We start from the raw sequence: 25,993 nt of genomic DNA on the forward strand, positions 1-25,993 counted from the left end.
GTTTCATCTGTAAATAATGTTTTACCACTGTTGTTTGTTGTCATGTACTTTAGAACACCTTTTTTGTTTTCAGTGCAGACGCTGTGACTTATGTTCAGTACGTTTGCTGAGGAACATAACAGTAGCTTCACCTTTTTTCTGTTTCAGATGCCACGTCTGGGAATGTGATGATTAGATCAACTGCTGTTTCAGTTATTTTTGGAATTATTGGAATTATTGTTTAATTTGACTGCAAAGCTTGAGGTAAGTTTGAGTAGTGTGTCAGCTGTTAGACTTGTTAGTGTCTATTCATCCATTTTCTTCCGCTTATCTGGGGCGGGTCGCAAAGGCAGCAGCCTAAGTGAAGAAACCCAGATCTCCCTCTCCCCAGCCACCTCCTCCAGTTTATCCAAGGGTTCCCTTGGATAAGGAGGTTTTCCCAGGCCAGCTGAAAGATATAATCTCTCCAGCGTGTCCTAGGTCCTTCCAGTAGGACATGCCGAGAAAACATCACACCAAAGAGTTGCCCAGGAGGCATCCTAGTCAGATGCCCAGACCACCTCAACTGGTTCCTTTCAATGTGGAGGAGGCTCTACTCTGAGTCCCTCTTGGATGGCTACACTCCTCACCCTGTCTCTAAGGGAAAGACCAGCCACCCTTCAGAGCTAGCTCATTTCCGTTGCTTGTATCCGCAATCTCATTCATTCTGGCACTACCCAGAGTTAGTAACCCTTATTGCCAGCAGTGTGGACCAAGCTCTTGCTACTGCTGTACAGGGACTGAATGGCCCATGACAATGGGCCAGATACCCCATACTCCTTCAGCAACCCCCCACAGGATGCCCTGTGTGATGCAGTCGAATGCTCATGTAGACTGGATGGGCAAATTCCCACACAATTAAATTTCCTTTAGAGGATGAAGAGCTTCTCCAGCCTTCACAACTGACTGCATTGTTCCTCTTGAAACCGAGGTTCAACTAATGGACGGATCCTCCTTTCCAGCACCCTGGCATAGACCTTCTCAGGGAGGCTGAGCAGTGTGATCCCACAATAATTGGAGCACACCCTCTGGTCTCTCTTCTTAAAGATGTGGGACCACCACGCCGATCTGCCAATCCAGTGGCACTGCCCCAGATCTTCACGCAGTGTTAACCCAGACAGCACTACAAACTTATGGAAATCCTTATCTTCAAACATGGTGTTCATTATGGACAAACTAAGACAAGTTTGACAAATTAAGTCCAAAAACAGACCACCACTCGGGTTCAGATCAGGCACACCCCATCCAGGTCTCACTTCATTTCCCACATGAGCGTTGAAGTCTCCCAGTAAGACAGGTACTCTGTACCGGGTACTAGGATACATACCACAGACAGGCAGTGCATTGAGGTATGCCCGACTGTATCTACTCGGTATCTCTCAATGTCACGCTGTAGCTCAGGCTCCTTCCTCACCAGAGAGGTGACATTCCATGCCCCAAAAGTCGGCAAACGATAGCTGGGGATTGGTTCACCAGGACCGTTGCCCGACACACACTGCACCCAACCCCTACAGTGCCTCCTGCGGATGGTGGGCGTAAAGGAGGGCGTGCCCATGTCTCCTCTTCAAGACTACTCTAGACTACTCAGTCTGATTTTTTTTTTTGTCCTTGTTTAGTTGTCTAAGAAATTAGTTGCCAAGAACATCCCTAGTTACAATATAGTTGTAACAATGACATCAATGTGCAGAAACAGAGCAGGTAGGAGTGGCTGTCCCTGAAATGTCAGAACTATTGGAGAAAGGCAAACCAGAAAAAACTGGCATATTAACTATGTCACCCTGATAAAACGTGTAAGAGAAATTTTATATAATTTATACAGTCTGCAAATGACCAAGACAGATATGATTTTATAAACATAATTTTGTTTTCTTGTCTGCAGTTCTACAAGACACTGATATCTACCCAGTGTATTTCCAGGATTAAAATTGGCCACCTCAGTGTGAGTTTGTATTAGTGTGCATTTTTGTTAAGGATGTGTAACTATCCCCAGGTGTATTATTAAGAACATATTATTTCTTGAACAAATGTGATGAAACTGCAAAGAATTAAAATTGGTCAACTTGATGCAAGTTGCCTTATTTGTAATTTGAGTGAAACAATGAAAGTGACACAAAAAAGGGACCAAACTATAAGAAAATATAAGAAAGTGGTTTGACAGTGGTCTGCATTGTTTGTTCCAAGATGTTTTTTCACAGAGATGAGTATCAGATGACTTGCTGTAAAGTCATGTGAAACCCTTAAACAATTTCAGACTGATTCAACATCACAAACATTATTTATGCCACTTGTAGCTGGACCATGTCAGGATTAAAACAATAATAACTTGAAGGGCACTCAGAGAAAGCTTATTTTGATAAGGTCAGTGATCTGTTCTGCAGATGTTCTTTTAAAGAAATCCTGATATGCGTCAAAATGTAATTTAAAAAAAAATATATCCTTCCTATGCCCGTGCTCCAAGTCTCCACAAAATTTAATGACATTTGGTTTGGTAGGTTTGTGTTATCTGCTGACAGACAAACAAAAAGAGTGAGAACATTCAGAAATTCTGAGCCAAGGCTGAGAAACAAGATATTCTAAATCAGTGGCAGCTAGTGAAAACTGCTCTGAAAAACTGCTAAATATTTCTTCAAAAGTTAAGGTAATTTTAAAATAAAAATTTCATCTGTGATCTGAAGCAGTCACTTGTGTCACTTGAATTTTGAAAGAAAAAGTTGAAATCCCATGTTTCAGGCTGTCCGTAAATTACACCTGATGATCAGGCTGCAGCTCGCTGCCATCTCTGTATGATTGTGTACAGATGAATATCTGAAGGTAAACTGTGAAAATGCTAAATAAAAATGCTCTGTAATGGATGCTTCACAAATATCGACATTTTCCAGAGTGTAAAGGGTGTATGACGGGGGTGGGGTTTACAGCCAGCGTACGCTTTTCAAATAGTTAGAAAATGTTTGAGTGCTGCCGTCTGACCGCTGATGGCCGAGGCTTCCACACCACTGCACCATTGCATGGTCTGCAGCGATATGGCCTCAGGTCTGGCGGATCAGTTCAAAGGCCTCATTAAATTCTCTAAAATGACTCTATATTAGACAGGAACAAGCTGTGAGTGCAGCGCAGCAGGTGTGGAAAGCAGCCAAAGCCGCCGAAGATAAAACCAACAAGAAGTGGAAGCATTGTTCCAAAAATAGAAACCGTACGCAGTCAACCGCAGAAAACTATGATGGATTTTATTCTACATGTTCTTGGCCTGTTTTCATCTATGCTGGCCCAGATATTTGAGCATAATCTGGCAGTTGGTGGCCGGCACTGTTGCCAACTTTTGTGCAACAAAATTCGCTGTCGACTGTCTCAAAAGTCGCTAAAGGATGAATCAGGTCTGGGTGTGTGTGCTGACCCCCTCGGTGCCAAAGAGAGGTCCACGGTGCCACGAAGGGATGCAGTACGAGCACTGTGTGTACACAAAACATGGTGACAGCGGAGTTTTCAGGTTTCCGGTGTTGTGTCAAAAAACGATTTTTTTTTTTTTTTTTTTTATGTTTTTTTCTTTGCTTATATCGGTAAATGGGTACACAGGATTAATGAAGGGCTCATATATAAAATGAATGACTTGTTCTTACCCTCATTAATAAAGAATATATTGTAGCATCTGTTAAAACGTTGAAGAAGATGGCGAGAGACTGCCAGCAAAGGTTGTCCTTTTATTAACAATTAAATGGTTGCTGTGTGCCGCAACCACGCCAACAACAGCAACACCAAAACAGGACTCTCACTCTCCCTCGTGTGCACACACACGTTCCACATTCCGTACCAACAAAACAGTGGGAAATCAGAACATCTGCCCAGAACCATCTAACTTGAACAGAATTGCTACAATATGAAAGTCACTTTGCCAAAAACTGACTGCAGCTTCTACCATGTGATAGAAATGTTCTTTATGACTCAAAATGAATTGATATCATTCATAAGAGATGATGTTTGAGATATGCTTCACAGATTATTGGTCTGCAAGTCATTTACATCAACATAATAATTTTTTGGGCAAATACAGGAAATCCGACTATTCAGATGAAAAATCACTCCACTGCCACTCTGTACAGTGTGGAGGCTTGTACATTTACCGTACATTCAGTGCAGTACACATTCACTTTAAAATTCAAATCAGTTTATTGCACCCTATAAATTTTAATATATAGGTATATCTGTTAATTACAGGGTGTACCCTGTCTGAAAAAGAGTACGCTTTGTAAACTCTGGAAAATGTCGATATTTATGAATCGTCCCTAATTGAAATGCATGCAGCAGCTCACATTGTTTAAGCTTAATTAAACATGAGCACTTATAAAATACTGAGGTGAACATAATCCTTAACCTGCTCCTATTGAGTTTGAATGTGCCTTCTTTAGTATACACTTGTCCTTGGTATTATCATAAATAAGCCTGTAATGCTTTTTTAATTTTAATGGAACGAAGCCAGTGTGTCAGGTATGCTGTTGATAATTGATACTGGATTGTACAAAAATGTGTTAATGCTGTTAACTGATGATTTTACATTGTCATGTCATTTCACACTGCTTAAAGATTTCTGAGAGTCTGAGTAAAACATGAAAATAAATTACTGCAACTTTTTTAATGTTTTTGTCTTCAAACTTTTATAACGGAAAGCAGAATTTATTAAACTAAGGTCATAATTTAAGTTAATTTCTATTTCACAGCAGATAAACGTTTTGAATGTGGCAGCTATTTTATTTAAAACAGGACTTTTTAAATAAAGAATATCTAATATCAGAATATCTATTGTCTGATATTACAACAAAAATAAAGTGTGGGTGCCAGCATCAGTTGACACACTGAGTTGGGATGAGTGATTCTCTGCCAGAAGTCTGTAACTGTCCATTAGTGGTGTTTAAGTGATGTTACCTGCTCAGATGACTTCCGCAGAGACTGAGCTTCTCCTCCTGCTCATTTTGTCTGGAATGATGTTTGGACATGAAACCGGTAAGAAAATTCCTGACACCGAACTGGTTTCTGTGGGAATCAGCTGGAAACATGCGGGCTCTGAAACTGCGCAGTTTATCGGCACAGGGTGGGTAAAAGCAGCAGCTTACAGCATCAACATTCAGCTCAGTCTGAACCTTCATCCACACAGTATGAGTATTCTGTCCTGGCTGTTAAATTCATACAAAGCACTAACAGATAGCTAATGAGAGTAAATGAGGAGCGGGGCTTTCTTTCACGAAGCTTTAATTGCTGTACTGCCGCTTCATCCGCAATGTACTCAAGTCGTAAAAAGATGTATCTATTCCAAAGTTTTGAGCAAGAGAAACCACCGTGCTGTACACTTCACAATGAACAGTCAAGTGAACTGAAGGTGTCTCAGACAGAGAAATGCTTATAACGTGCAGTACCCAAAACAAACACTAGGTGTCATCGTAATGTCATGAAAATGCGGAAGTAAACAGAATTCTAAAACTTAAACATACAATGACTTATACAACTTGGAACACTCTCCGCCTGATATAATTGCTATTATATGACTGGTTCAATTAGAGCTGGTGTTTAAACAGTCGTCCTCATCATGAACCAGGACATTTATTGGTCAATTCGAGGATCAAACATCTGTTGTGAATTTTGCCGTTAAGCTCCTCGTTAGAGAACAGCAACTTGTGCAAAAAGTTCTGAAACATTTAACAGTTGGACATGTGCATTCAAAAGCTTAGAGAAGGTCACATTAAGTTCACCTGTAAAGGTTTGAATGCATTTTAGGCTCGTCCTGCAATTTCACCCAAAAGCCAAATATCCCTAACTTTTTGTGAGTAGTGTATTTGTTTTACTGAATCAGTTATCTTTGTCATTACTAGGAAAGAGCAAAACAACATCAGCAATAGGTCTCAAATACTCTTTCACGATCAGTGATGGTATAGTTACCTTGAAAAAGTAGTCCGATTACTGATTACTCCTTTAAAAAGTAACTTAGTTACCTTACTGATTACTTCATTTTAGAAGTAACTAAGTTAGATTACAAGTTACTTTATTAGTTACTTTTAACAGCGGCCGGTGTTGTGCCAAAAAGTGATCATCTGTCATAAAGTGATTCAGATGTTTCTGTGTGTTTTTATGTGTAATGTCTTTGCTTATATTGGTAAATAGAGTGCAGTCAGCATGATTTATGAAGGGCTTATATATAAAATGCAGAAATAACCTGTTTTTCAACAATCTTTAGGAGTCTGTGTTATTGTACCTACATTATAATCAATCCAGAGCTTTTTGGCCACTTCAAATATCTTTATTGATCTGTGATGTTATATTTGCTGTGATTTCTGGATGGGGCTATTATTGTAGCAAAAGTGTGTAGAGATTTGTGTGTGCGTAAGTGGATCTGTCTGTAACTGGATCCACGTGTATCGCGATCTGTATTTTGATCTGTCTGTAATCAGATTTGTAAATGTTCAAAGAAATCTGCAAAGTCTTAAAGTTTTTCTCAAGTCTCTGAAAACACGTACCTCAGGCCGCCAAGCTTTACAATTGGCTCTTTTTACACACGTGACTTTTGCTACACTTCTGCCGCCGCAGAATCTGTGACAGATTTGTCTGTAATCGAGGGCTCTTTGACCCTCAGCCAGGCTCACAGGCGGGTTGCGTTCAGGTCCGCTTGGACTTATTTCTCGCTCTAACAGCGTCACATTAGCCTGCTGGTAGCGGTGGCTGTGCCGATGCAAGGCTGGCTCAGATGGACACTTCACTGGATTCAGCACATGCTAACTGGAAGTACCTCTTTCTGTTTGTTCAGGAGCTTCATCAGCAGCTCGTATTGGAGCCCTGTGAAAAATCAAATGCAGCTGGAGTGGAGACTGTAACTGGAACAGCTGATCACTCAGCTGACGGTTCACCAGCCAACTGATGTCAGCTGAAGCAGTTAGCTAAAACTGACTGTGTGGGAGTCATTGGAGGATCTGATCAGTAGAGGCAGACTAGGATATGACTGATGGAAGAAAAGTACTCAAAGCTTTATCACACTGAAGGAATCATGAAACAAGAACACGCAGAATAACTGTGTATGAATGCCTGTGTGTCCAAAGCCCAGTCACAGTAAATACAGAGGGATGCTTCTCTGCAGCAGTCTGTGACCTCTGTCAGTACCGACTGCTCCATTTATTTATGGAAAATTATTAATAATACACTTAGACAATACTCCATTACAAGTAAGAGTCTGGCTTTAAGAAACTACTAAAGAATGCAGCATTATCAGCAAAGTTTCAAAAAATTTAAACTTTATTAGTACTTTAAGCATTTCCAGAGCAAATGCCATCTTCAAACCAAGCAGCTCCCACTGTGCAAACATCATTGTCATCAGGGAAAAAAGCATTTTATTATTGTAAATTCCTTTAAAACACACAATGTATAATTGGATTGGAGCATCCTTTAGTTATAGCAGTGACTGAATATGAAGTAAAAATATGAGCCTTGTTTTTGCATTTGTTGACCTAACCTGTAATTATCTGTTCCAAATCTCTTCAAGGTCTTTCTTGGTGAAAAAGAAGGTTTGCAGACCCAACATGTCTGTCATGAAGATCCTCCAGCTGCAGTTTGATCTCCTCCCTGCTCCTGCTGCTGTGCCTCCAAAAAGGAGGTGCAGGGGTCAGCATGATCCACTCACATACAGGCTCATGGAAACCTGCACTATACCATCATATCATGTAAAATGGTAAATAGACTAGTTACTTATATAATGCTTTTGTACTGTAGCTGAGCACTCAAAGCACTTTATGCAACAGCTGTATAAAACAGCAGGCCATAAGAACACAACTGTTAATGTTCAAGAACATGTCATAATCTTGTGTTTATTCATAAGTGTTCTACTGTGCAAAATATATGATGTGAACATGAACTTTACTGCTGCAGGTACACATGTAGAACCATCAGGTCATATATATTCAGATGTAAATAAAATGTAAAGGACATTTCTGAGGATATTCAAACCATTGTACTGCTTTATGTGACCTTAACACTGATTCCTTTTTCTATAGAAACTGCACATCCAGAAATTCAGTCCCTTGGAGTTCATGCTGACCTCAGCCCTGAGCTCCACATTTTTCAGCAGTCTTAAAAGGTTAAAGTCCTGAAGAAGTTTGAAGATTCACTTAAGTGTCCAAAATCAAACCCTGTGCTACAGGCAGTGACCCTGCCTGAGCTGGGCTAACAGTGAGGTGTTTAATGGTAAACAGTTTGATTTTTTTAAAAGCATGTCGAGGCCCCGCGAGTAGACTGCCTTCACCATCAGCTCCTTGGGGGGGGGGCTGCTCCTCAGAGGCTGTTATAAAGACAGTGCAGACCTCGGAGACAGATCCTCTGTACTCAGGCACGCAACTCTGAACATTTTAATTGTTACTCACACAAAATGCATAGAATGTGTCACGCCAGAAGGTAAACAAGGGGGCGGACCCAGAAGCAGACTCGGTAGACAGCGTTAACAAACACAAATCACTTTATTAATCACTAATCTTTACAAACTCTAAACTGAAAAAGGCCTCTTAGCAAAATGAGGTGAGCTGAAAACACTGGTAGTGAAACGAGGTGGACACAGGTATTTCACGGGCGGCTCGCAGGTGGATTCCAGGGCGGCGACTGGCAGGTAAGTTATGTCTAAACAGAGGGATAGGATGATTAATGTATGGGAAAGAGAAGGGACTGTTCAGAACTAACGCTGAGGAAGGAGATGATGATGATAAATGGCTTACTCGGGATTCACTGTGATAGAGTCCTCGAGGAAATGGTGGTGTGGACGGTGGTGTGCCAGAATGAATCCGAGGGGAGGCAGGCAGGCTGACGGCTGGAGAGTCCGTGGAGCGAGCAAAACCCTGGAGCGAGAATGTCAAAAGAGATACGTGACAAGCAGGTTCCTAAAGGAATACAAAACTTGAAACCAAATCCAAAGTCTCACGAATGGAGGCTGGAGGCTAGTTACCCAACTGCAACGTTAACACTCTGACGGAGACAGGAGGCTGGAGCTGGTCCTTAAAAATCGGAGGGATTGTTGATGAGCTCCAGGTGTGAAGGTCGCTGCAGAATTCACCTCCAGCTCCGCCCTGCAGGAGGAGGAACTCAGCCGCCCAGCCTACAAAGGAAAAAAGGAACACCCCACAGCCACACCATAACCACCTGATCCCTTACAGAATGAGGAACACCGGCAAATAAAGGAGCCACACAGGTTTAATATGCTCAGGCAGCACAGGTCTTAATGATGATGTTACATTTCTGGCCTCTAAACTCAAACTCAGCTGCCATCAGTGCAGCTCAGTGCTCTCCATCCTTGGTAAACACTGTAGACAGTAATGCTACTTTTACAAGGTGAGTCATTATTATTAGCTGTTAGAAATTCTTTATTAATCCATTGTTAAAGACAGTTGGTCAGTTTAGAAAAGTCACTCTTACATTATTATAAAATCACCCCAGCAGGGAAATAAAAAAATTCTTATAATGTTGCAAAACCTGGAATGATTAAAATACTCAAAGTTTTGCTGCAGATATTTTTTAATTTAACAAAGTGGGAAAATTACTTTGTTTACTTAGTCATTATTTTACAATAAAGGCACTGCTGCTGTTTCTGCTGTGGTGATGTGATGCAGACATTATTGAACAGCAGTGAACACATGGAGTCACAATGACATAAAATACAACTGTTGTTAACTTAAAAAACTATGTGATGATTTGGTGACATCATAGATCAACTTTGTGTAAACTGTAAACTGACTGCAGTGTAACAGTAAACTTAATAAATAAAAACTGGGATATATTTTTATTTTTCTGAAAACATCTCAGGCTGTAAATCTTTTTGTAAATGGGTCGCTCATTAAATGAGGACGTGAATGTTTTCTGACTGTTAAAGATCATGTCCATTATTATGCAGTGGTTTTTACTGAGCTGGTCCATTTTAAACTGGACAGCATGCAGCCCATTAACTAAATGACTTTGACACCTCTGTCTACATCAGAACTTAGAGATAATGTGTAAAATATAGTGCAGGTTTCCATGAGCCTGTATGTGAGTGGATCATGCTGACCCCTGCACCTCCTTTTTGGAGGCACAGCAGCAGGAGCAGGGAGGAGATCAAACTGCAGCTGGAGGATCTTCATGACAGACATGTTGGGTCTGCAAACCTTCTTTTTCACCAAGAAAGACCTTGAAGAGATTTGGAACAGATAATTACAGGTTAGGTCAACAAATGCAAAAACAAGGCTCATATTTTTACTTCATATTCAGTCACTGCTATAACTAAAGGATGCTCCAATCCAGTTCTACATTGTGTGTTTTAAAGGAATTTACAATAATAAAATGCTTTTTTTCCCTGATGACACTGACGTTTGCACAGTGGGAGCTTCTTGGTTTGAAGATGGCATTTGCTCTGGAAATGCTTAAAGTACTAATAAAGTTTACATTTTTTGAAACTTTGCTGATGATAACAGGCCACCAGCTCATTTAATTCTGACACTGCGGCTGTGCGTCGGCCCTCTAGTCTCCACAGTAATGCAATAGCACCCCCTATTGGTGACATACATTTTATGCCTCTTACTTAAAGAAATCAAGAATCAAGAATGCCTTTATTAGTCCCACAAATGGGGAAATTGCAGTTAACAGAACATCCATCCAAAACAAGCATAAACATAACACAGACAGGGGGGACAGATGTCTGAGGTCATGCAGCCGTTTCTCAACGGCGCTACCTTTAGCAGAAAGACAGAAAGAGATACACTGGGATAGTTAGGTTCAAAAAATCATCTCATACTGTGTTCATAAAGAACACCTTACGAGGTTCCAAAAAACACCTCAGCAAAAAGCATATTGCACATATAAAGCCGGGATAGCAGTATGGTGGGTAGGGTCAGGGTCAGGAGGGGATGCAGACGGAGACGAGAGGGTGGGGGCATTGTGGAGCCCAGATGCCAGCTCCTAGCCAAACAGTTCGCTGATAGTGATGGAAGTTCATCAGCGGCCTTGGTACACCAGATCCAGCTTCACAAATCATAGAGAGGGCTGAGGGGGAGGGCGGCCGTCACACATAGCTCTGGAGAGATATGATTGCCAGCCAAGGCCGGCTAGGGAGCCGAATTCTGATAATGCAGGTGTTGTTTTGGAACAGGCTGCTTGTTTTTTCAACAGCCTTCAGTCTCACTGGGAAACCATTCAATAAATCCAATAATCCAAATTCATTAGTTACCGTCCTCACTGTGCAGAACCGTACCTTATCTCCAGATCGAACCCCTCTCACCTGCTACTCCCCAAGTCTACGGCTCAGGTTCATCAGGCTTTGAGTCTGAGTCTGTACCATTCTGGTCAGCCCATCCACCTGGGTCGGCAGCCTCTGCAGATGTCGAACTGCCGTCCAGGTTTTCTTGATTTCTCGGTAAATCAGGTATCCTCCGAGCCCAAACAGAAAAGATACCGCTACCAGATAGCCAAATATGTAAGCGTCTTCCACGTCTTCCACCTCGAGGGCCGAGAAGCACACAGGTCTCCACGAGCTCCAAGAGTCGATGACGTATCCAACCGGGTCTGTTCCACTCGGACACGCAGGCTCCCCTTTCCCAGATCTCAGTGGAAAAAATTCGATCAATGGTCTTGAAGGCCCAGTTTGCCAAATCCATATTGCTCTCAATCTTATTCTTATTCGAACAGTGTGCAAGAGACGCTCTCACAGCAAGCAGCAAGCAGGAAAGATAGGGAGGGCAGGGAGAGAGATAGAATGCGACCGTCCCCGTCAGAGGCTGGAGCAAGAAATGCACAATAGTATATTAAGAAAAATGTGTGTGGAGGGGGTGGGGGCTGTTTTGACACAAAATTTGTTTCAATCCATTACACAAGGGTCTGAGTCTAAAGGCCGTTTCTACGGTAGCCCAGAGGTGTCAGGTCAAATACAAAAGCTGCAACACAAATACAAAACCCGCAACACCAATACAAATGCTGCAACGGATATAGAAAACCACAACAGAAGTGACACAACATGAGTTCTTTTTTGTTTGTTTTTCCAGAACTTTCAATAAAGACGGTAATTGTAATGAACAACTCAAGGAGTCTGTGGAGACGATTTAATAGAATATAGTTGAAGTTATAGCTTCCAATTCGGGAGTTTCTGAGCGATCAAATCTCCGTTTTTTGCACCGTTACGTCGCTAAGTTATCTGAAATTGCATCATTGTGTCGCAGAGAGAAGCCGGCTCCCACAGCCACCTTTCATCCCGAAGCCCTGCTGGGACTTCAACCTTTTCATGAACTTGACAGATTTCCTCAAGTAGCTCATGGCACCTGTGTGATAAAGAACGTCACCAAATTCATGAACTATTTCATCCGAAACTGCCGGTGATTTAAATCTTTGCCTCTTATAAAGTTCACTGTCTGTGTTGCGGTGCTTATGACACGTTCTGTCTTCAGGACTTTGCTGCGCACTTCCTGCTGTGTGACGCAGTGATGCACTGTCAGCTCACCTGTGCAGGTCTCCCTCTGCCTCTTCTCCCATATCGAACATAGCAGGCGAGGAAAATAAACACACGGTTTACCTCCGATGTTAGCAATCAGGTCCTTTGCATTGCTCCTGTTTTGAAAGATCCATTCTCCACTTTTCATTTGGCCTTTTTTTTTTTGCGGGTGGGGGGGGTTCAGGCTAGCTTAAATGTCACTGTAAAACATGATGATTGTTGTTTTTATCAGCTGATAACTGATAATTGTGTCATTGGCAACGGAAAATGAGTTTGTGCACAGGTCTTCGCCTGCGCGGCAGCTGTTCAGTGCATTGTGGGATTTGTAGTATACGGTGGGAGCGCAAGTTACCCGCTAGCCATTAATAATAGCGATATGAAATCATCTTGCGGACGTATAAAATTATATCGCGACCCAGATGTGGCCCGCGGACCCTGAGCCTGACACATGTGCTCTAGCTGCTGCGTCTCTGTCAGCAAGCAAAGCTTCTCTTCGTGTTGTTTCATTCAACGGGCACTGTTACTTATGTTGCAGGTTGCGTCACTTCAGTTGTGGTTTTCTATATCCGTTGTGGCTTTTGTATATGTGTTGTAGCTTTTGTATTTGTGTTGTAGCTTTTGTATTTGTGTTGTAGCTTTTGTATTTGTGTTGCGGCTTTTGTATTTGTGTTGTGGCTTTTGTATTTGACCTGACACCTCTGGGCCACCGTATGTTTCACACTGGATGCATTGCGTAAAAATGACATGAAATTCCAAATCTTTCGAATGCAAAGCTGTCATGTAACCTACATACACACTGGACGCATTGCGTTTGTGCGAATAAATCGCCCTCATAACGCACAGTGAAAAAAAAAATGCAGTCGACATCATTATATCATCAAAGGATGATATAATGCGGTCCTGATGTTTAACACAAACATCAGGACACTTAAATTCCGTGCTAATGTTTCGAATGTTTCGTGCATTAAAAACATTTTTCGGACTCGTCTGTTCTTATTGCAGCTGTTCACACAAACCACGTCATTTCACAGGATGAATTTGCGACATTTATTTTTTCTGATCAAGTTTGATTTTTCTGACTTTCGCAAGCGAACAAAATGGTCTGACCAATCAGAGCACTGCATTTAGCAAGATGTGAGGTCATAGCTCAAAAACGCGCAGCGATGTACTGAATATACAGTGATGTGGGAACAATAAAAGCATATCATCGTTTTATCTCAGACACACTGTTCTGAGTCAGTCGGCTCTCTGAAATTATTCTCTGCCTCCTCACATGTGATCGCAACTCTGCAAATAATCAAACTGCCCACTGATATCCTGAAATATGCGCAAAAGTGGCTGTGATGCAGATATCACTCCGGCATCCAAGCATGTAATTTGCGGGGGGGTTATAACCCCCCCCCAATAATCTGATCCAATCACTATAACCTCCCCCCCAATAAAGTCACATCATTTCAATTTACAAAAAACATCTTACATGAATAACATGTTAATTTTCTTTATTCATTATCAATTTTGGGTAAAATACTAGCATGTTTAATCATTTGGTAATGTAACCCCCCCCTACCCACAAAAACTTGGTATCACCCAACCCGCTTTCTCTACCAAGTGGCAGCGTTCACCATTTGCTTGTGGAAGCAACTGCTGCGAGTGGGTGTAGTTCGAAAAATTAAAAAGAGCGCCAAAAAGCGGACACCCAACAATTTTTCATTGTTGGTCGACAACACCCCGTTGTAAAAAGTGGAAAAATTAAAATGAGGTAAATGTATATGTATTGTTAGCTGATGATGTAGTAACTATGCCGCTGTGTATTAGACACACTGAATACCATTAAGGTATTTTAGCTCTGTTAGACCTGCTACTCCTAATCTGACAATGAGTCAAAAGAAAAAGAAGATAAAAGTGCGCACACGTGGCACAGTGACCGCACAAATAGAGGGTGATTGGCAATTTGTCCATTCTGGAGAAGTCCAGAAAGACTGTGCATCCAGGTCCATCGGCCTGCCTTGTTTATTACTCCACATGGAAAACTGATAACTTTAGGTGTGTCATATAAAAGATTCTAAAAGTGTAAAATATTTGTTACTGTTGGGAGAAATGTGAAAAATGTAAGCCTTTTCTTAGTTGTTGAAGGTGCAGAGTAAATACAAAGCAAGTTAAATAAATACATAGTAAAAGCATTACAATGTATTTCTAATACGCTTAACCCAAAATCTCCTGAATCCTTTTAGAAAACTAAATGATTTAATAAATAAATAAGTAGACAGACAGCTTAACGCCCCAATGTTGGAACCAAAGTTAAGCCCTTGCAGGCATCAAACCATAAAACTCTCCCTGCTGCTGCTTTCTTATGAGTTGGATGAACCCAGAATCTCTGTTTCTTCCTTATCTTGTTTAGAAACATCACAACCTCATTACATCATCGTTTGTCGACTTCATTTCTTTCACAGTGCATTTTATGTGGCTGATTTATTCACAAAATTGCAATACATCCAGTGTGTATGTACGTTACATGACAGGTTTGCATCCAAAAGATTCGGAATTTCGTGTCGTTTTTACGCAATGCATTCAGTGTGAAATGGCCTTAAGGGTTGCAAAAATGACCTCGCTACATGGGTGAGTGTGGCTAAGGCTCTCACGAGAGATTTCCAGCTTGAACATCATTGAAACCTGTGTGAACCTAAAGACTGGTGTGTCATTTTGGTGATCAGTGTGGTTACCTGAGGCCGAATCTCAACATCTAGGTCTGGGTCTGTGAGCTGAAAGCACTGCTCTTTGTTTCCTGCAGCATCTGGAAGTTGAAGAAAGGCAGGCTCTGAGAAATGGTAAATGGACTAGTTCTTATATAGCGCTTTTCTACTCAGATATGAGCACTCAAAGCGCTTACACAACACATTCACCCCATGCACACGCATTCATACAAGCACTTCCATGATTAATTAATTAAGCTAAGTGCTTTAATCGGCTAACATTCACTCACATTCATACTCCGACGGAACGGTCGGAGAGCAACTTGGGGTTAAGTATCTTGCCCAAGGATACATTGGCATGCAGCCTGCAGTAGCCAGGAATTGAACCACTGACCTTCCAATCAGTAGGTGACCTGCTCTTCCTACTGAGCTACAACCACCCAAAGAGAGAACCAGTTGGTGAGTAGCAAATGGGCTGGAGACACTGGTCTAGTGGCGTGATCAGCTGAGTTTTGGTCAGTCAGAACATATTGTCACTGATCAGGGGAGGTGGATTTTCATATGTGTGTAACTCTGTTTGCTACATGCATGTGAAACCTCCTGGTTGTGTTGTGAATGTAGCCCAGGACTACACAGCTGTCGATGTAGAACTTCACATGTAATTTGGTGTCCAGCTCTTCTTTTATGAGTTCCATGAGTTCAACAGCAAGCACAGATGCACACAGTTCCAATCGTGGGATTGTGTGAGCAGGGATAGGGGCAAGCTTGGACTTGCTCATCACGAACCCCACATGACACTGTCCTTTTATGTCAGTGACTCGAAAATAGGCCACAGCAGCTATGGCCAGAACAGATGCATCTGAGAAGACACAGAGCTCTATGTCTTGGGCTTCTGAGAGCGAGACTGGAACGTATGGACATGGAATGTGGAGGTGCTCAAGGTCTGCAAGTGACGTGGTTCATGCTTCCCACTCAGCTTTCTTTTCTGCAGGGAGAGGATCATCCCAGTTCTGTTGCAGAGAAGTGAAGTCTCTCATGACAGCTTTCCCTTGCGTGGTGACAGAAGAGACAAGTCCTAGAGGGTAATACAGGCAATTGACCTTTGAGAGTGTCCCTCAATGTGTAAATGGCCTATGTCTCTTGACACTCTGAATGTGAAATGGTCCATTTTTAGGTCCCAGCTAATGCCGAGGCTCCGCTGCAGAGGTAGTGAATCAGAGCTCAGGTCAAGGTCTTTGAGTTTGTTGGCCCTGTCTTCAGGGGGGAAGGCCTCCATAACTGGGTTACTCTTGGATGCCATTTTGTGAAGTTTCTTATTGGCTATTGACAACATTTGCTTTGTCCTTTTCAGGAGGTCAATGGCTTTGCTTTCCCAGGAAACAGAGGTAATCCCGTCATCCGCATAAAAGTTGCAGAGCACAAATTCTTTGGCATCTGCATATACACGTTGGGCTCTTTCACAATGTTCTGTGGGATAAACTTTCACCAGACATATTTTGGAGCATGACCTGGGCTGAAGAGAAGTACTGCATATTTCTGTGACAGCCAGTTGCTTATCATGACATTCTGAGCTGTATTCATTCTCTTCAGGCAGTGAAGCACCGATTACAGATTTCCTGCTCTTGTCGGAGACGGTCGCACTATCTCTCTCTCCCTGCCCTCCCCATCTCTCCGCTTGCTGCTTGCTGTGAGAGCGTCTTTTACACACTGTCCGAATAAGAACAAGATTGAACCATGGATCTGGCAAACTGGGCATTCTCCATCATTGATCGAATTTTTTCCAGTATGAGATCCGGGACAGGGGAGCCTGCGTGTCCGAGTGGAACAGACCCGGTTGGATACGTCATCGACTCTTGGAGCTCGTGGAGACCTGTGTGCTTCTCAGCCCTTGGAGTGGAAGACGTGGAAGACGCATATATATTCGGCTTTTTGGTAGCGGTATCTTCTCTGTTTGGGCTCGGTGGATACCTGCTTTACTGGCAAATTAAGAAAATCTGGACGGCGGTTCGACATCTGCAGAGGCTGGCGACCCAGGTGGAAGGGCTGAGCAGAGCCGTACAAACTCAGACTCAAAGCCTGGTGGACCTGAGCCGCAAGATTAGCGGGCTCGCAGGCGAGAGGGGTTAGATCAGGAGATATAGTTCGGTTCTGCACAGTGAGGACGGCAATCAACGAATTTGGAATATTGGATTTTTGAATGGTTTCCCAGTAAGACTGAAGGCTGTTGGAAAAACAAGCAGCCTGTTCCAAAACAACTTCTGTTATCAGGAATTCGGCTCCCCTGCCGGCCTTGGGTTGGCAACCATATCTCTCTCCAGGGCTCTGTGTGCGGCTGCTCTCTCCCCCACTCCGCGTTGTGATTTGTGAAGCTGGGTCTGGTGTACCATGGCCGCTGATGAAATTCCACCACTATCAGCGAACTGTTTTGGCTGGAACCTGGCATCTGGCTCCACAATGCCCCCACCTCTCGTCTCCGTCTGCATTCCCTCCTGACCTGACCTCACCTACCGCCGCTGTCCTTGCTTTACATGTGCAAATGCTTTGCTAAGGTGGTTTTTTTGGACCCTGGTATAGTGCTCTTTTTGAGCACTGTACCAGATGACTTTTTTTAACCTAACTTCCCCATGATGTGTTGTTTTCTCCTCCTGCCAAAGGTAGCGCTGCAAGTCGGCTGCATGACCCCAGGACACATATCCCCCCATGTGTGTTGTGTTTTGTGTATTCTTGGATGGTGTTCTGTAACTGCAATTTCCAATGTGTGAACTTGTTCACCCACATGGCAATAAACTTCATTCATTCATTCAGTTTTCTTTAAGAAAGGCGTTGCATTCATCGAGGAGCTTGTGCACAAAGGTTCAACACTTGAAGAGGGGATGGGGCTTATTATGGACGGGACAGTGTTTGTCTGGTTCATTAACTGGTTTTGCTGGAAAGCTCTTGGGGGAATTTTGAGCTGATGACACTTCAGTTTTCTTCACAAAGATGGGCAGTTTGTTGTTCACCTTGACTGCTCTGTCTGCTTACATGCTGTTTGAGCAGCTGGATGAGGAGAATACAAAACTGGGGTCATTTCAAGTCTTTACTTGATTGCAGACAAACTGCACAAAAAAGCCAAAAGGTGTAAAAAAAAAACTGAATTGTTTTTTTATATCTGGAGCCTTGTGTGACTCACTTTTCTTGAATGCTGTGGGGGAGTTTTTCCAATATGGGGTTTACACCCCAAGCAGTGTCGAAAAATGCAAGTCCGGGAGTTATTCAGTTCAATTCAATTCAGTTTTATTTATATAGCACCAAATCACAACAAACAGTCACCTCAAGACGCTTTGTATTGTGGGTAAAGACCCTACAATAATACAGAGAAAACCCAACAGTCAAAACGACCCCCTATGAGCAGCACTTGGTGACAGTGGGAAGGAAAAACTCCCTTTAAACAGGAAGAAACCTGCAGCAGAACCAGGCTCAGGGAGGGGGGGTCATCTGCTGAGGGGGGAGAGAGCCAGAGATTAATAATAACTAATGATTAAATGCAGAGCGGAGTATAAACAGAGTCAAAAGAGGTGAGTGAAAAGGTGAATGAAAAGAAACAGTGCATTATGTGAACCCCCCAGCAGACTAGGCCTATAGCAGCATAACTAAGGGATGGTTCAGGGTCACCTGATCCAGCCGTAACTATAAGCTTGATCATAAAGGAAAGTTTTAAGCCTAATCTTAAAAATAGAGAGGGTGTCTGTCTCCCGAATCCAAGCTGGAAGCTGGTTCCACAGAAGAGGGGCCTGAAAGCTGAAGGCTCTGCCTCCCATTCTACTCTTAAGTATCCTAGGAACCACAAGTAAGCCAGCAGTCTGAGAGCGAAGTGCTCTGTTGGGGTGATATGATACTATGAGGTCTTTGAGATAAGATGGTGCCTGATTATTCAAGACCTTGTATGTGAGGAGAAGAATTTTAAATTCTATTGTAGATTTAACAGGGAGCCAATGAAGAGAAACCAATATGGGAGAAATCTGCTCTCTCTTTCTAGTCCCTGTCAGTACTCTAGCTGCAGCATTTTGGATCAGCTGAAGGCTTTTCAGGGAGCTTTTAGGACAACCTGATAATAATGAATTACAATAATCCAGCCTAGAAGTAATAAATGCATGAATGAGCTTTTCAGCATCACTCTGAGAAAGGATGTTTCTAATTTTAGAAATATTGCACAAATGCAAAAAAACCGGTCCTACATATTTGTTTAATATGTGCATTGAAGGACATATCCTGGTCAAAAATGACTCCAAGATTTCTCACAGTGTTACTGGAGGCCAAAGTAATGCCATCCAGAGTAAGTATCTGGTTAGACACCATGTTTCTAAGATTTGTGGGGCCGAGAACAAGAACTTCAGTTTGATCTGAATTTAGAAGGCCTGTGGTACACAGCCAACTAATAAAGACTGATTGATCATTTTTAAGATAGAAGCATCAATAAATGGAAAGACTTGTTTGAACAGTCTAGTAGGAATGGGATCTAACAAACATGTTGCTGGTTTGGAGGAAGTAACTATTGAAGTTAACTCTGAAAGATCAACTGGAGCCAAAGAGTCTAAACAAATACCAGCAGTGCTGAAAGCAGCCGAACATGAAGAATAATCTTTGAGATGGTTATGAATAATTTTTTTCTCTAATGTCTAAAATTTTATTTGTAAAGAAATCCATGAAGTCACTACTAGTTAAAGTGAAAGGAATACTCGGCTCTACAGAGCTCTGACTCTTTGTCAGCCTGGCTACAGTGCTGAAAAGAAACCTGGGGTTGTTCTTATTTTCTTCAATTAATGATGAATAGTAAGATGTCCTAGCTTTACGGAGGGCTTTTTTATAGAGCAACAAACTCTTTTTCCAGGCTAAATGACCATCTTCTAAGTTATTTGTCATCAGAGACAAATCTGGCTTTACAAATTGAGTTATTTTTTTAAAAAAATCTAACACAGATGTTCTAAAAAGGAAATAAGAAAAAATTATTGGGACTGGCTCAGTGTTCCAGCTTGTTTAGGTCATTTTATGTTTAAGAAAATGCATATTGTAACGTTCCGTTATGTCACCCAAGCACCAGGCAGAGGTTTCGTTACTAACACCATTTAATCAGGCCGGACACACACAGAACAGCTCTCGCCGGATACAGCCAACTCTAACTCACACAAGAAAAAAAGAGACCTCCCTCCCAAGAGCGACCCCCCACATCTCCTTCCGGTTCAACCCCAAAACAACCTAACTTAAAGAGAACAATAACTGTGACACACATTTAGCAATAACGTCCATCATGGATCATTACACTGCTCCCCCAACAAAAAGTTCCTCGTCCTCGAGGGAAAAACACAGTCTCTGAGGCGGGGAGGCAGTTGACGTCGCCTCTTTGGCTTCCGAGGGGTGGCATGAACTACAGGAAACTGAGGGGGAGAACAAGGGGATGGGGAGGGAGCCATGTCCAGCTGGGAGTCCAGCTGAGCTGGAGTGTGGGGGATTTGCACGCATCCCTCAGAGAAAGGGGAAGGAGAACGACCCTTATAAGGGGCCATCCTGTCTCTGTGCAGGACCACTTTCCTGCCTCTAGGTGGTAACTGTACTCTATAAACCACTTCCCCAACTCGTTCCAGGACACTGCAGGATCCAACCCAGTTGCTGTCCAGTTTAGGACACCGTCCTTTTTTTCTCTTCGGGCTGTAGACCCACACCAGCTCTCCAGCACGGAAGTGCCTCCCTTTAGTAGTCAGGTCATAGTTTCTCTTTTGCCGCAGTCCCGCCTTTGCCAGCTGGTCCCGAGCATAGGAATGCGCCGACTCCAGTCGGTCCTGCAGCTTCCTGGCATAGCTTTGACCCGGTGGCGCATCCGGAGCATCAGGAGGTTTCCCAAAAGCCAGTTCAGCAGGGGTCCTTAGTTCTCTCCCTAACATGAGCAGGGCGGGTGTGCACTGGGTGGAGTCCTGGACGGCCGACCTGTAGGCCATTAGGATGAGTGGGAGGTGAGTGTCCCAGTCACGCTGGTGTTCTGACGTGATGATGGCTAACTGCTGGGCCAGTGTCCTATTAAACCTTTCCACCAGGCCATCACTCTGGGGGTGGAGTGGCGTGGTGCGGGTCTTCTGAATTCCAAGGCGTTCGCACATGGCAGCAAACACCCTGGACTCAAAGTTACGGCCTTGGTCACTGTGAAGAACCCCTGCCGTTCCAAATCTGCTGAGCATTCCCTCCACTAATGTGTCAGCCACTGTCTCCGCCTCCTGGTCCGGGATGGCGTATGCTTCCGGCCATTTGGTAAAATAGTCCATAGCAGCAACCACATAGCGGTTTCCCCTATCAGTCCGGGGAAATGGCCCCATGATGTCCACAGCCACTCGCTCCATCGGTGCACCTGCCGGTTGCTGTTGAAGTTGAGCACGGGACTGGTCCAGCGGACCTTTGTGGGCGGCACAGGAGTCACAGCTTCGGCAGAAGCCCTCCACATCTCTACGCTGCTGGCCCCAATAGTAACCCTGGCGCAGGCGGCGAAGGGTCTTTGACACGCCAAAGTGGCCAGCGCCTCTACTCCCATGGCAGGCTTCCAGCACCGCTGGCCTTAGCGACTTGGGTACCACAACTTGCCACCTTTCCTCACCTGTAGCAGGATCTTTCCAGCCGCGCTGCAGCACTCCCTTGTCCAACCTTAGAGCATTGAACTTGGCCCACAGCCCTTTGGTGGCGATAGAGAGCCCGGTAACCTCATCCCAGTTAGGTCGCTGCTCGTTCTCAAGCCATCGTAGTACTGGTAGCAGGTCGGTGTCTTGCTCCTGCTGGGCCCTCCATTCTGCCATGTCCACCACTAGGAGTGCCCTGCAGGAGAGCTGTGCAGGATTATCTGTTGCTGTGAGTTCCCTCTCCTTCTCCTCCCGCTTCCCACAATAGCGGCAGCCTGTCGCGGCACATGGGCGGCGGGATAGTGCATCCGCATTGGAGTGGTGTGCCCCTGCTCTGTGCTCCACAGTGAAATTAAAGGCCTGGATCACCTCCAGCCAACGAGCCACCTGCCCCTCTGGTTCTCTGAAAGACATAAGCCACTGGAGGGCGGCATGATCAGTCCTGATGATAAAAGGCGTGCCACATAGGTAGTACTTAAAGTGTCTCACTGCCATCACCACAGCCAGGAGCTCTCGCCGTGTGACACAATAGCGTCGCTCACTCTTATTCAGGACCCGGCTGAAGTATGCCACCACCTTCTCACCTTCAGGTCCGACCTGCGACAGCACGGCTCCCAGTCCCACACTACTTGCATCTGTGTCCAGGACAAATGGTAGTGCGGGGTCAGGTGGGGCAAGGATCGGAGACTCCGTCAGGGATCTGCGCAGGGTGTCGAATGCCTGCTGACAGTCTTGGGTCCAGCTGAAGTCGTGATCCTTCTGCAGCAGGCGAAAGAGTGGTGCAGCTATGGAGGAGAAGCCTTTTACAAACCTCCTGTAATATGACGCCAGTCCCAGGAAGCTTTTTAGTTGCACCTGGTCTGCGGGAGTGGGCCAGTCCCTAATGGTCTGCACTTTTTCCTCCAAAGTGCTGATGCCCTCCCGACCCAACTTGTGACCAAGGAACTCCACCTCCCTCCTCATGAAGTGACACTTGTCCGGGTGCAGCTTAAGGCCTGCGGCCCTTACTCTCTCCATTACCTGTCTCAGGGTATCCATGGTGGTTTCAAAAGAGGTCCCATGCACCAGGAGGTCGTCCAGGTAGACCAGACACTGCTGTCTTGGGACACCAGCCAGCACACCGTCCATAAGTCTCTCAAAGGTGGCTGGGGCGTTGCACAGGCCAAAGCTCAGGACTCTGAACTGCCACAGTCCCCTGTTCGTGCAAAAGGCCGTCTTTGGTCTAGAATCTGGGGACAGAGGCACCTGCCAGTAACCACTTCGCAGGTCCAGGGTGGAGAACCAGGAAGACCCTGTCACCAGGTCGAGAGACTCATCGATTCTGGGAAGGGGATAAGAGTCCTTTTTAGTAACTTTATTAAGTGGCCTGTAGTCCACGCAGAAGCGCATTCGTGGACTGTTCTTCTTGGGCACCATCACCACAGCAGATGCCCAGGGACTTTCAGATGGCTCTATGATGCCCATCTTTAGCATCTCACGCAGTTCTTGGTCAGCCGCCTCCTGATGAGCCAGAGGAAGGCGACGAGGACGCATTTTAACAGGACGAGCATCCCCAGTGTCAATAACGTGTTCCACCAAGTGTGTCAGGCCTACATCACACTCTGTGAGGGCAAAAATGTCTTTAAAGTCCAAGAGCACCTGCCATAGACTTCCTTGCTGCTGCTGAGTCAGGCCCTCACAGTTCCTGGACCAGACGTTTCTCACTGCTGACAGCCTCTCCTCTTCATCAGTTCGCTGTTCAACTAGTGGTAATACAGGGGACTCCGAGGTGCAAGCCGCTATTACAGCAGGGGATGGGTTTAAAGGTGGGGGTTTAAGCTGCACCCTCTCTCCTCCCGGGAGTAACAGACAGCCTTCCCCGAGGTCCAGCACACCATCAATGGCTCGTAAAAAGTCCAGCCCCAGGATGCAGGCATCCTGGACGTCAGCCACCCAGGCAGCAAAAGGCATGGTTAGGTCTCCAACCTTAAACTGAAACATCCCCCTCCCTTTTATGGGGGCCAGGTCACCAGTCACTGTCTTAAGCTGCACATTGGTTGTTTGCATGGCAGTCCCAGCTGGAATGATGTCAGGTCAGACCAGTGTTGTGTTGGACCCTGTGTCGAGGAGTGCTGTGCAGGATACCCCATCAACCACCACCGGAATGTGGCAAAAGTCACCAACTTGGGTCCAGCCTACAGTAATGACCATGCCAGGTGACAATGTGGGTGGTGTGGGGGTGTTGGTCACGACGGCCCGTGTACTCCCACCTACACGGGCCCCTGACCGTTTCCCTGCGCCGCTGCAAACCTGGGGCACTGCCTGATGAGATGTCCAGCTTGTCCACATCCCCAGCAGCTTTGTGGTCGGCGGCGTGTGCCAGCACGGGGAGAAGGTGACTGAAGAGCAGCCGCCTGGGTCATGCTGTGTGGTCCCCCCTGCCTCTCCGTCCGCTCAGCAGGTGCAGATGTTGCTCTGACCACTGGTGAATCCTCAGCCCCTCCAGGAGGTCCTGTCAGCATCTCCCTCTCCAACGCCAACTCCAGAGCTGCACTGAGTGTGGTTGGACGAGCAAGCTGTGTCTGAATACGGAGCTCTTTGGGACTGAGGGCCTGTAGGAACTGATCACGGGCGAGCTCTGTCTGCACTGCAAGGGGCATGTTGTCATAGGCCCGCCTGCAGAGGCACTCAATGTCATGGGCCAGGATACGCAGCGGTTCTCCAGGCAGTCTCCGTCTGTTGTGAAACTCTGACCTCAGTAGCACAGGCTGGTTATACTGCCCAAACCGTCTCTGGAGTGCCCCAACTAGAGCAGTATAGTCTCCCCTCTCTCTTTCACTCAGCAGCAGCAGGCATGCTGCTGCATCCTCACACAGGCACAGAGCTAATTGCAATGCTTTATGTTCGACAGACCAGCCAGCTGCAGCAGCTAATAGTTCAAACTGAGCAATAAACACTTCCCACGGCGTCTTACCGCTGAACTTGGGTGTCTTTATGTTTACCGTAGCCGGCTGTGCATGGGCGCTGCCATCATTGTTTACATCACATGACCTCCGCCCCGTCCCGCCGAAATGGCGCTCATGGCGCGAACGGCCCTCCAGCCGAGACAAACCTGGGGAGAACCCAGCCTCAGCAGCCAGCTGGAGCGCCGCTTCCCTCACGCTGCGAGCGGGTCGGATATCCATCTCCTGCTCCTCCTTCTTAACAGTGTTCCTCCGCATAATCGGGAGTTGTGTCCCTGAGCCGTGAGCAGAGCCGCTGGTAATAGATCCAGGCGTGGTAGTTCGTAGTTTAAGCTTCTGACACCAGTGTAACGTTCCGTTATGTCACCCAAGCACCAGGCAGAGGTTTCGTTACTAACACCATTTAATCAGGCCGGACACACACAGAACAGCTCTCGCCGGATACAGCCAACTCTAACTCACACAAGAAAAAAAGAGACCTCCCTCCCAAGAGCGACCCCCCACATCTCCTTCCGGTTCAACCCCAAAACAACCTAACTTAAAGAGAACAATAACTGTGACACACATTTAGCAATAACGTCCATCATGGATCATTACAATATTAAGTTTTAGAATTCTGTTTACTTCCGCATTTTCATGTAGTTACAATGACACCTAGTGTTTGTTTTGGGTACTGCATGTTAGAAGCATTTCTCTGTCTGAGACGCCTTCAGTTCACTTGACTGTTCATTGTGAAGTGTACAGCACAGTGGATTCTCTTGCTCCAAACCTTGGAATAGATACATCTTTTTACGACTTGAGTACATGATACGATAATAAATAGAATATTTTTTTCCATTAAGGCAGGGAAGTGGATGAACTGTTATGTTTCATTATGATCTGGACTTTAAACAATTATGAAATAATATCACTGAATGAAGACTGTACTGTTAGAAAATGCGCTCACTCTGTCTTGTGTGCACATCCTGTTCACTGGTGGTATTTTCATGCATTAAAGCACAACCACCAGGCTGTGGCATGATTAGCTCAGTTCATTGTTTTTCTCCAGAATCTGCCCTCAGAGCTTTACAAAAAAAAAAATTTGGTGAGAGAAGTGACACTTCTGCAGCCTGCAGGAGTCACCGGTGCTGCCTGAGTTCAGTCTGAGGATTTCTCTTATGAATCCAACAGCTTTTTGCTGCTAATGCGGTTATACCCAGCACAAAATAAATGTATCATTAAAAATAGGTTACCTTGCAGAAG

General features: G+C 44.7%; 1 protein-coding gene across 2 annotated transcripts in view; it reads left to right on the plus strand.

The window, feature by feature from the left end:
* LOC115777846 (butyrophilin subfamily 1 member A1-like) overlaps window positions 1-7,712 on the plus strand; it is a 43,968-nt gene extending 36,256 nt beyond the window's left edge. The window contains exons 5-7 of one of the 2 annotated variants that reach the window (XR_004019694.1): window positions 148-243; window positions 1,898-1,957; window positions 7,532-7,712. Coding sequence is in view for 1 of the 2 variants with exons in the window: in XM_030725849.1 (XP_030581709.1) it covers window positions 148-224 (77 nt within the window). In the remaining variant the exon portion in view is untranslated. Of the gene's footprint in view, window positions 1-147; window positions 244-1,897; window positions 4,605-7,531 lie in introns of those variants that run through there. The other variant, XM_030725849.1, reaches the window with a different exon arrangement.
* The last annotated feature ends 18,281 nt before the right edge of the window (window positions 7,713-25,993 follow it).

Source organism: Archocentrus centrarchus, unplaced genomic scaffold (assembly GCF_007364275.1).
Source record: "Archocentrus centrarchus isolate MPI-CPG fArcCen1 unplaced genomic scaffold, fArcCen1 scaffold_80_ctg1, whole genome shotgun sequence".
NCBI lineage: Eukaryota > Metazoa > Chordata > Actinopteri > Cichliformes > Cichlidae > Archocentrus > Archocentrus centrarchus.